Source organism: Macrosteles quadrilineatus, unplaced genomic scaffold (genome assembly GCF_028750875.1).
Source record: "Macrosteles quadrilineatus isolate MER2022 unplaced genomic scaffold, UCM_ALF_1.0 Scaffold_3__2_contigs__length_128488019, whole genome shotgun sequence".
Lineage (NCBI taxonomy): Eukaryota > Metazoa > Arthropoda > Insecta > Hemiptera > Cicadellidae > Macrosteles > Macrosteles quadrilineatus.
The window spans coordinates 18,640,059-18,652,394 of record NW_026542596.1 but is presented as its reverse complement, the minus strand read 5'-3'; the positions used below and the strand labels follow the sequence as shown (position 1 = coordinate 18,652,394).

The following is a 12,336-nucleotide window of genomic DNA, read 5'->3' as shown; positions in this document are numbered from 1 at the left end:
CTAAAAATAAAGTTATTGTAAAAAGTCCTCATAACTAGAACGGATCAAGATTTTTAAAAACTAATTGCGGCATTGTAATCAGCGTAAAATTCTAGTTTAAAATAATGGGTCACAACCCTACCTTTACATTTGAAAAAAAAACGTATCTAATATGGCGGATCCAAGATGGCGACCAAAAATGTATACCTAGTCAAAATGAAGTACTTACCACTCTACAATGATCTGATGTAGTCCGGAGATGATATCTTAGGAAATGTAGAAAAAAAGTAGGGGGGGGGGAACTCATTTTAAACTCACCCTGTAGATTTGCCGACAGCTTCATAATTGATGGGACTGCCTCAATGATCTTATACCGAGTAGGCCTATTATTACACATTGCTTCTTACCATTAGAATAGCCCAAAGTTAAAGTTGATGTGATGGCTTAGGAGAAAAAAATGTGCACTTTTTCCTGTCACGCGTGCTCATTTACCAGATATGGATTTGCCTACAGCTTAGAAATTTATGGAACTGCCTCTATGATACTCAAACCGAGTACCTATTCTACTATTTGCATTTTGTCAAAAGTATTTTACGCCACTCTGCCTTAGCTCACCTTGCTTAGCTGCACAATGGGCTTACAGTAGAACACCTGATTATAGAATCTCCGGCACATGAATCCGCCAGGAATAGATTTTTTAAATCAACACAGAAGATAATACAGAAATGTAACAGCTCCAACTATCTGCAAGAAATTCTCAAAACTAACCATAATATATCAAGAAATCATAGATTTTCATATACATAAAGAGAAAAATTTAGACCAAAAACAAAACCAAAAACTCACATTCATTGCAATCCTTGGGTTCTTCATCCATATTCCATGGGCCTCCTTTTCGGAATACCTTGACAGCCCTCAAGCGAAAAGACTCAACCCAAACCCTTCTCCCAACTATCCCATCAAGGCCTAAGAACCTACTAAATCCCATCTATTAACAGGACACAACAAAAAACAAAAACCAAAATTAAATAAGCCACCAAACTAAAACAAAACCCTAAAAAATACTGACAAAAATTTTCCAAATACTAATGAAAATCGCAGAATCGTCAAATAAATTACTGTAGTGCACAGCGAGGCTGCATACAATATAAGTATGCTGTCGAGCAAACAAGATAAAAAAATGTTCATCTTGGTTGTTTGTTTTTAATGTTTTGTTTGTGATTGTGTGTGATTGTCAATCGTAGGTCGTCAATGTCATTAGTCATTCATTGTCAGCTTGAGCTTTGCTTTAGCTAGTTTTCTTTGGTTAAGTGTAAATAATTAAGAAAGGATAGGCTACTCTGTTTTCAACAATGTTTTTAACTCTAGCACTACTTGCAAAAAAAGCCAAAGCCAAGTAAGTTTTACTGTCTATACAGGGTGTTTATAAAAGAATGCCGGGATTTTAAACGGTCGTTGCTCGGGGACTAGTCAAGATAATTAAATGATTTAAACGTCAAATTGAAGGAAAAAAAACAAACAGTTTTTTCTCATTCTTAGGCTAGATACAATTCGGAACAATTTAATACGCAGAGGATACGCGTCCGGTAACCGGACGTGGATTAGGCGTCCGGCAGTTACTGTCATAACCTAACCTAACCAACCAAACTTGCTGATAACGAAAAAATCGTTCATGAAAAAAATTCTGTTCATAAAATAAAATTATAAATGCAAAAAATCCTAACAAAAGATGCACAGTTAAGAAGAAATGGCATTTAAAGCAAAATCTTTGACGAAAAGTTTAAGTTAGGTACCGATGGGAATCGAACCCGGGACCTCTTGCATATCAGCTGAGCATTCTATCCACTTCACCACGAGCACCGATGGCTATACATTGTATCGTTGTAGACGGTAGCCCCCACAACCTGGTGACGTCACTGCAGGACGCCAAATCCACATCCGGTTACCGGACGCATATCCTCTGTGAATTTAATAAAATTCAGATTTTCATCAATCTTATATGAGTGTAAAACTGGCTAAGTATGTACGTTCAGGGCGATAGGCGGGTTTATGTGATGTCTTAACTGAATCTTTAAAGACTAGGCTAGGCCTACCTAAGTATCTTTTACAGATAACATCATAAAGTGTTGATTTAGGTATGTTCAACTGAGGACTTGTCGGGCAATCGATTTTTTGGAGCTTCTGGTGCAGAATTGTCACATTTCTTTGACGATGTCATTACTTGTTTTTAGCCGGCCAGGTGAATGTCTTCAATGTCTTCTGTTGCGCCGTAAACATCGTACTGGCGACTGGCGTCAATAGTATCCAAGCAATTACAATTTTAAATCCCGACATTCTTTTAAAAACACCATGTATTAATAATGTCGGTCTTTTAATTATTCTTGTTAAACTTACTTAAACATTAACTTATTTCTAGGTCTAAGTTTATATGGGCTTGATTTTGGCCTAAAGATTTGCTCTTTCTGTCTTAACAGATAGGCCTAACTAAGGTAGACTTCAAGATTATGTGAAAATAGTTTGATTCGACATATAAAGCTCCATACAAAAGAGAACTGTTACACATGTATAACATGTGGAAAATCCTTTGCACAAAAAACCAATTCCAGAAAACTTGCTACTGAGTATGATTGTTTATGAAAGGCCTCATATCAGAGAGTTGGGGCTTAAAGAGTAATTAAATCAAGGGCCGCGGCTTCCAAAAAAAGCTAGTCTGAACTTTTAAACCTCCAAAACTCAACTACCAGGCAAAAGAATATACATCTGTGACAAGGTATAATTTGAGCAGCTATGTTGGTACAAGTGTTATCAGTTATTCCAGTCGTCCACCCAACCTTTGCAGTGATAAAGTTCGATCAGTCGGTCGTCAGTTTTTAGCCGTGCACGTGCCTCAATGTTTTCGTGTCGTGTCCGTGTCTTGTGTTGCATGTACTATTTATTAAACTTTGACGCAATGAAAATGAAGAAACCTCGTAAAAAATGTAAATATGTAAATAGGCCTAGTTCAGTTTAGTGTATGATGACTACGCACCCGACGATGGAGTTATCTCCGAAACGGCCGTAGTGCTCAATTAATCAGGATTGCGAAGACTGTAAACAGTAGCCTTTATATATAAGGTAGACTTGTTGATGTTGATGCTCTTAGCGGTGAATACAAAATATGCTAAGTTTGTTTAAGCCTAGATACTACTTAATTTACCTGGAACTTGGAACTGGAAGTCAAAATTTACCATGCTAAGCCTTAAAGGACACTTTCACACACAACAGTAAGTTTATCAAGGTCAAATATACCAGAAACAAATTTTGGTAATGGAAAAGAGGTTATTATTAGGCCTAAGGTAAAGCCGCGTTTACACCGGAGTTTCAAACAAAAAGTTGCAAACAGCAGTTGCAAACAGTAGTTTCAAATAAAAGTTTGCAATTTTTATTTCATGGTTTTGTTTCCATGTTTTATGAAAATGTTTGAAATACTTTCGACCTTGATTATGACTCGCCTCGGTCTGGTTCCTCGGATCAGTCCTTCCGAGGATGTCAAGGGTCGAGGATGTTATTTGCCCTTTTTAGATTATCTGTTAAATTGAATTATGAGGTTCCTCATTTTATTTTGGACGTCTGCCTTGCTTAAGTTCATTTCCGGTGAAATGTCATTCCACGCATAGTTTTTCTTGTTTTTGTTTTTATAGTCAGAAATACTTTCATTCCACAGCACTTGCTGTTCTCTGTACAAACTAATTAACTTAATAATATTGTCATCTCTCCATTCCATCTCAATAAGTAGATTTTCCATCACTCACAACTCGCACGACACGAGACAAGTCACAACAAACACGAGGTAGCTAGTAGCAGCGTAGCAGTCCAGACAGGGTTAATAACACTGAGTCGAGACACAGGGTGGTGCTAGTGATCACGTGAGTGAAAGTGGAGGTGGCAGCGTAGGGGATGGCGGAGAAATGTTTCTGTTTCGTGTTTCAACGGCTCATAGTGACAGAAACTAGTGTTGCAAACAAAGAGTTTGCAACTTCCTTTGATCATTACCGACTTCAAGTGGAAACAAAAATTTCTTTTGCAAACACTGAAAAACTGTTTGCAACAGCAAAATGTTTTGTCTAAAAATGCGCGTTTTTAGAGGTGTTTGCAACTCGTGTTTCAAACTCCGGTGTAAACGCGGCTTAAGTTATTAAAATGAAAAACCACTCACGTTAAAATCGATTGATGGTCGTTTTCCGGAAAAATACGGCTGCAAAGCGTAATACTGAGGCCTATATGGACACGAGATAAAGGACACTTTTACACACATGACAGTATCAAGGTCATATAATAAGGAACGAATTTTGGTCATTCCAAAGGGTCATACAACATGACAATTTGCGCACGCCAAATTCTATTGATGGCCCTATTGCGGAAGAATACGGCCGCGCAGTGTAATACCTAACTTATATGGTCACGAGATAAAGGACACTTTCACACACATAGATCAGTTTGTCATTTTAAGCGCCTTTTGTATGACCAAAATTCATTCGTGGATAATACCTTGATACTGTCGTGTGCGTAAAAGTATTCTTTATCTCGTGACCATATAACTTAGACACTATAGGCTAGTTGTATTAGTTTTAGTTAAATTATTTTTTCTCTTTTATTTATTGTATTGCAGACTTTGTACCTGACTTGAGTTGTTTAGAAAAGCAGTGTATTTATGTACTGAAAACCGCTTCAAATAAAAGACGTTTCTATTCTATTCTATTCTAAATGAAATGATTTTTACTTTGTTATTGCCTGATCAAGGCAACTTGTTTTCTATTAGAGAGGAGCCTCCTCTTACAGTGATGATATCAGTTAGTTTACAATGCATCGGGCTCAGTGCTCAGTTCATTTAATGGTGCTTCCAAAAATCCTTCCCAGTCAACTTGTATTTTTCAAGTCCATCCATGAGAAGAGAGCCAAATTTTTGCTTGTAACACCACACTCCTCAGTTGAGATACTGTAGAGATGTGCTCACAACTGTGAGGAACCGATTTGAAAGTAGCTCCACACAAACAGCTGCAGTGTTTTTGTAAACTTTGAAAGATAAGTTCCGGAACTGGATTCAGGCCTGCGGTTAGTGTGTGATGCGCTGTGGACAAAAGAGGTAGTTGCGCCACCCTCCCCCCTCCACGCCAACATTGATTTGAATAATAAAATGAAAATAGGCATTTTACGAGTTGCACGCGCATCTGCAGTAGGCTATAACAAGGATAAGACTCATTATATTGTGTTTACTTTTGATTCTTAATAAAATTACACGCATAGTAAAGTAAAAACGTAATCCATCAAATAGTTAAGTAAAAACGAAATCCATCAAATAGTAAAGTAAAAACGTAATCCATCATTCAAATATTAAATGAGTCGAACTTTTACTTACATAGCTAACATACACATTTATATTTCCAAGGGTATATTTTTTTTGTGGAGTAGTAATAAAAGTGTGTTGTATAATACTTTCATGGAAATTAAAGGTAAATTATTTTTAGCATATTTACAAATAACTTTTAATTAAACTTCAGTATGCAATGATTACAATCAGGCCTATATTAGGCTCGCTCTCGTTTTGACACTTTGGGAGTGAATCCCTTGCTAGGACTAAATAAATCGGATCGTCAGAAATTAATATAAAAAAAGGAACACGTCTACATTATGTGTGCAATTTTGATTGTAAACAGACTCCTGTACATATTAGCCAAACAAATCATTTCAAAAATATTTTCTGTTACGAGCAAATACAATTCATTTAGTCCAGGAGCTGAGGGGGTTTGAGCATGCATGAAAGTAGTACGCAATGTTATTGCTGATTATTGTAATATGGACTGTGGTGATCAAAATTACGTATGTCGCCTATTTCAAAAGTGGTCGATAAGGTGGGGGGGAGGGGGCAAACATGGCGGTTTGCGCTATGCGTTAAAACGCTGATAGTTCGAAAACGGTAAAAGATAGAACATCGGTTAAAACGTCGTTGGAATTCTAAAAATGTGGACAACAATAATGGTTATTGGGTCCGAGGTCGTATCTCTATAAATAAACAAGTTATTGTATAAAATATGTAAAAATGGACTTTTCGTGTAGTTTTTTAACCGAAAGTAGAATTAATTTGTGAGTGTTGCAAAGAAGTAATATCAAATATCTTTGCTGATAGTTGTAATATGGACTGTGGTGATAAAAAATATGCATGTCGCCTACTTTTCAGGTGGTCAAGAACTTGGGGGGAGGGGGGCAAAGATGGCGGAACGCGCTATGCATCGAGACGACTGTAGCTCGAGAACGGTACGAGATAGGACATCGGTTAAAACGTAGTTTTAATCAAAAAAACATTACCAATAGAAAAGGTCATTGGGTAAAAAGTTGTATCTTAACTAATAAAAAAGTTATAACAATAATAAGTTTAACAAAATCTACATCGTACAGCTATTTTTTTCGAAAATCGTATGGATTGTTGATAAATAATAGTGTAATTCCTTAATTACTCGGCTAAATATTAACCAGATGCATTTTCTTATAAGAAAAAAATATATTATTACGAATACATTTGGTTTAAAATGTAAAACACGGCCTCCAAACGCCTTGGGGTTCGTCCGATAGATTGCGTCATAATTATTGCTGCGCAGTGCTGCTGATATCGGCACAACTATAAGAACTGAATAACTGGCATAACTGAATAAGAATCTGTTACATAATCATATTATAATAACCTACAACTTTATAATAATTAAAATTGGATTTGTAGTGGTAGTCTGTATTATGCATTTGATTGCGGCGAAACCCCAAGTATTATATGTAGTTTGGAGGCCGTGTTTTACATTTTAAACCAAATGTATTCGTAATAATATATTTTTTTCTTATAAGAAAATGCATCTAGTTAATATATAGCCGAAATAATTAAGGAATTACACTATTATTTATCAACAATCCATACGATTTTCGAAAAAAATAGCTGTACGATGTAGATTTTGTTAAACTTATTGTTGTTATAACTTGTTTATTAGTTAAGATACAACTTTTTACCCAATGACCTTTTCTACTGGTAATATTTTTTTCATTAAAACTACGTTTTAACCGATGTCCTATCTCGTACCGTTCTCGAGCTACAGTCGTCTCGATGCATAGCGCGTTCCGCCATCTTTGCCCCCCTCCCCCCAAGTTCTCGACCACCTGAAAAGTAGGCGACATGCGTATTTTTTATCACCACAGTCCATATTACAACTATCAGCAAAGATATTTGATATTACTTCTTTGCAACACTCACAAATTAATTCTACTTTCGGTTAAAAAACTACACGAAAAGTCCATTTTTACATATTTTATACAATAACTTGTTTATTTATAGAGATACGACCTCGGACCCAATAACCATTATTGTTGTCCACATTTTTAGAATTCCAACGACGTTTTAACCGATGTTCTATCTTTTACCGTTTTCGAACTATCAGCGTTTTAACGCATAGCGCAAACCGCCATGTCTGCCCCCTCCCCCCCACCTTATCGACCACTTTTGAAATAGGCGACATACGTAATTTTGATCACCACAGTCCATATTACAATAATCAGCAATAACATTGCGTACTACTTTCATGCATGCTCAAACCCCCTCAGCTCCTGGACTAATTGGCTCTAAAAAAGAGGAGTTTTTTCTTCCATATTAAAAACCTAAAAACTACACATTTTCAGGCACATAATGGTGGAAATGGTGAGCTTAGTAAGCGGCCATAAAACGTTCGCTGTTCGAGAGAGGCTTGGAGATAAACTAGAGTATATAAGATTTGATCCAAGAAGTAAGTATCCTAAACTAGTTTTAGCCTATAAAACTTACAATATAATTAGGCCTATGATATATTTTTTTTCTTCTAACCCTTTGAGCTTCGTGAATTTAAAAAAATCTGATTCATTTTTTTATAATATTCCCCTCTTTTTATGAACACAAGAGTCAAAGTAATTAAGAAACAAGATTTCAGAGGATATGCACACACGCAGCACTGTGCTAATAAGAAAAGTAGTACCGTACTGTACAACAATCCAATGTTTTGACGTACAACTCACGAAGAGTCAAACATCCATCATTCCATCCGAACACCAACATTTGTTTTGTTGTGGGCCTCTCAGTATTTAAACCCTCAATCTCCCAGATGGAGAGACACTGCTTAGACCAAGGCTACTAAAGAAAGTTACCAAAGAAGCACGTACGCCGTCACATCATACCATGGCCACAATGTCAAAACCGGTGTGTTTGGTTGATTGTTGTTGGGTGACTTAGACGGTGCTTTTTTTAATACACATAGCTACCACTTGATGTTGTTTGTTTTTTGTGTACGTTCAAAGCAATTAAGTAATTTATATTTCTAGATTTTTGTTTTTAATTTTATGTCAACTGGGTCAACTGGTGAGTGATATGTCCAGTGAGGTTGCAAGGTGAGCTGAGATGAATGACACAACAATGCCAGATGAATGACATGAAACGAATAACAAGATGTGTTTTGAACCTAGTTATTTTATCTGTTACCAAATTAGGATTTTTAGTTACACGTTTAGTTTACAGTATTCATTTTTTGGGGTATTCATCTCATCCTTAGGGAATCCACGATAAGAGTATTTTAGGCCAAGGTAAATTGTTACAGACTGCAACAGCACATCGCTCACCATTTCAATGAATCAATTTGGTCAGACCAAACTGTCTTACCACTTTTGTCAACTTAAACATAGTAGTTATCAATCAATTTTCTTTATTGAGATATCTTTAACACGTTCGCTACTGAGACCGAGGCATACGTTTGAATCTAACACACAGACCGGCTGTCACTTGGATAACAGTACACACAGACCACGGGCGAAAACCTGTAAAACAGTGATCATTTACATTGTAACACGCTACAATCGTGTTTGTAAATAATGTATTCTTGTTTTTTTGTATTATTAATAACCTTTTGTAATGTCGCATATTTGCGACGCCCGGTCTACAGCGAAGACAATAGTGAAAATTATCATAAATAGACCAAGTGTCGCACATATGCGACAGTTCATTTTTTGTGTTTTGAGGTGAAAGTAAGTAAAATAAATACCCCCGCCGCAGCAAACCTGCAGACTAAGCGAATTTCCATTAACCTGATTAGATTTACACTAAAATGCCTCCATAAAAATAGCACATTCATTTCCTATTTAAATAGAATACGTTTAACGAGTACTTAGGTTTGCTGCAACAGGGAGGGTAACAAGATTTTTTTTATAAAATGATAATAGTTTAGTAAGAAATAAAAGTATTTTTCAAAATCGATCAAAATATGTTCATAAACAAGCAAACTACAACAGTTGACTTATTCTCCATAAGAATAACATGGGAATTTTAAAATTACAATTTTTTGAATTTTACTCCGTAGCAATTAGGCGCATAATAACGCTTCAATATACTAAATTATTTGTTTTTTTAAGCTCTACAAAATGGTTTAAAAATAAATTGTGAAATTTTGTGTTTTTAGGGTCAAAAATGGGAAAAACCTATTTTTACCCCATAAAACCCCCCATAAACCCCCGTTCCCATAGTCCGATCATGCTGGTTCGCGAACTCATTCAAGTTTATCCCGCCTTACACCTTCAAACCAAATTTTATCAAAATCAGACAAAAATTACTCAAGTTATCGTGCGGATGGACACATATATATATATATATATATATATATATCTATATATAGATATATAAAAATTTGAACGAATGGTGTTTTTGGCCTCTGGGGACATCAAAATGAAAAAGTAAATCGGTCCTGGGCTTAGGTCTTACCATGAGACCTACGGTAATAGCTACTTCCCTATAGGGAAATTCGCTAAAAACAGATTGATCAAGTTTATAACCGAACGGTTGTTTATAACTGAACAAATATAAAAGCTACATAGGATAATGCAGCATACATACTGCATAAATACATACAGTGATGCAGAAAAGTAAAGACCAGTTTTTCCAACTATCATATGACGTCACCAATCATCATATCCACAGACCAAGCAACGCAGTTGTGCGTCAGACATCTCTGTAGACCAGACATCTGCTTGGAATTCAGTGCCTTCAAATAGACCGTTACAAAGATATAAGCATTTTAATAACATTAGAATCCCGACGCAAATATGCGATGGCAGTCTATTTTAATGTGACTAGCCGATGCATATATGCGACGGCAGTCTATGGGTGGAACCCGGCCGACACATATGTGCGTCGCTGGTCCACGTGAATGAAAAATTTCGTACTATTGCAGTAGCGAACGTGTTAAGAAAGAAATGAAATCTAGGTAAGTTAGTGTCATATACATAGATTGTAATTAGATAGATTGTAATAAGGCCAGAGCGAATGCTATATTATTGTTATGAATATTGTTTCCATCTTGTTGTGTTGTATTAATGTAAAAATGGAGTTGTCCGTTGGTATGTAAAATAAATAAAATAAAATAATAATTTGAATTTTCATCTTGCTTAACAATTTCAATCAAAAAATAAAATTACTTTAGTGAGTAGAATGGTAGATCCATTAGCCAGTCTTTGAGTTTCCTCTTCAGGTCTTGATTTCTTAAGATTGATTAAGTGGTTGGGCAGGCTATTGACGACCTTTTGTGCCATGTAGGTAGGCTTCCTGCTGTAATGAGTTGTATTGAGCTGGGAGAGGGTAGTCTGTAGCTCATCGAGTGTTGTGAGAGTGAGAATCTTTTCCTCTTGTAAGCTTACTCTGTTCAGTACAGTATAGTTAATCACTGAAAGGATGTATAGTGATATCACAGTCATGATTTTTAGTGATTTATAAGCTTCCCTGCAGCTTTCTGTTGCTTACAGGTTGCAGCACATTTCAATTAATTATAGATTTCAGCAGTATTGAATAAATATAGTTGCAAGTGTAAACTCTAGGTTATGTTACTTTTGTGTCTGATATTGAAGTAAATTTAAATTGATTTCTACCTATAATTAGGAAAGGTAGCCTAAAGTAATTTTTGTTTGTTTTTGTAACCTAAGTATGAAAATATTTTATAACTTGTGAAATTTTCAAGATCATATTTTATTGTTTCAGTACAACAAGATTCAGTTTACAAAGAGGCTGGAAAAATTAAAAGTATGAAACCAAAATACAAGCCATACGACTACCCTAACCCAAGACCCATCTCTCGATTTCAAATACAATAACATGTCAATGGGAATGTGTGTAGATAAAAAGTCATTGTTGTAAATATAAATTTATAGTACTGGTGTAGCATTGTTATTTTTTACATTTCCAGTGATACGACTTTAAATTTATTTTTCATTACAAGTCCTTCATTTCTAGACTTTTTTGCTTAACATATTTGAGAGGCTCTCGGTCAAAAAAAGGTTGTTGAATCTCAGGTCTTAAAAAGATGACTGCGTTGTTTAACCGGCAAAAATACTGGCTGATGTTTCAGATTGTTAAAACTATCCATCCCTGAGGCAAACTACAATCCAACTTAGAGAATGTCAAAGATGTTCATATACCATCCTAGAAATGGATGGCCAGTATTTTTGCCAGTTAAACCACTCGGTCATCTCTGAGACCAAGTTTGGACAGTATACATTAAAATAGTCACTATCCCATCAATAATTTGTATGTTGGTTGTTCACCTTGTGTTTGCTTGAAACTCGTCAGATTCAAATAACTAATTGCTTAAATGAAAGCCGGTATTTCACTGAAGGTTCTTAGACCAAAATATATAGGATTATATGACTATAATTGGTGAAATACATCTTAAATTGAAGTAAGAACTTGAAAATGAATCAAATTATATTTTTTGGTTGGCAAATATAGCTTTAGCTTAAACATCAAACATATTTATAAATAACCAGAAACAAAACGATGAAGGAACTTAAATTAAGGTGGTTTGTTCTTAAATAGAGACAAAGAAAGCAAATAATTTATCATACGGGTATACCTATAATGATGTATAGCCTGAAACAAGCCTCCTTAGTTAATTTTATTTCTAATACTTAAACAAGGTACTTTGGCAATCACTAAGAGTAAGACATAACCTCAATCTGACAATCTCTACGGAGCTGACAATTTACCTTAGTTTCTCGAAATATGGCAGATTAAGTTGAGATTCAGATTAGCTGAGAAAAGGATCCATCCAGAATTGATGTCATCTGTATTTTGTGCGGTGTTGCCACTAATTTCCAAACGAGTCACTAAACTAGGGATCACTAACTCACTTCTCAACTGTAGGATTTCAAAAATACCAAATCCTGTTGTTGGTTGAGTTGAGTGTTAACGATTGACTCAACTCTCAACAGTCTCAACCATTACAAAAATAGGCAACCAATAAGCCATATAGGCCAGGTGGAATAAGGCAACAAGAGTTT

The 12,336-nt window shown here is 35.6% G+C and overlaps 1 protein-coding gene across 1 annotated transcript; it reads left to right on the top strand.

Moving 5' to 3' along the window:
* The first annotated feature begins 1,227 nt into the window (after positions 1–1,227).
* Positions 1,228–11,218, top strand: LOC128990656 (39S ribosomal protein L33, mitochondrial-like). Its single transcript, XM_054413152.1, has 3 exons — positions 1,228–1,375; positions 7,672–7,775; positions 11,039–11,218. Exons 1-3 carry the CDS (start codon positions 1,332–1,334, stop codon positions 11,149–11,151), a joined length of 261 nt encoding a protein of 86 aa, XP_054269127.1. The 5' UTR covers positions 1,228–1,331; the 3' UTR covers positions 11,152–11,218.
* The last annotated feature ends 1,118 nt before the right edge of the window (positions 11,219–12,336 follow it).

Excerpts from the sequence above, each read along its gene's own strand:
- LOC128990656 (XM_054413152.1), top strand. The coding sequence starts at position 1,332 with ATGTTTTTAACTCTAGCACTACTTGCAAAAAAAGCCAAAGCCAA. Across the intron at positions 1,376-7,671 it reads GCAAAAAAAGCCAAAGCCAA|GCACATAATGGTGGAAATGG; the intron begins GTAAGTTTTACT and ends ACACATTTTCAG. Across the intron at positions 7,776-11,038 it reads TATAAGATTTGATCCAAGAA|TACAACAAGATTCAGTTTAC; the intron begins GTAAGTATCCTA and ends TTATTGTTTCAG.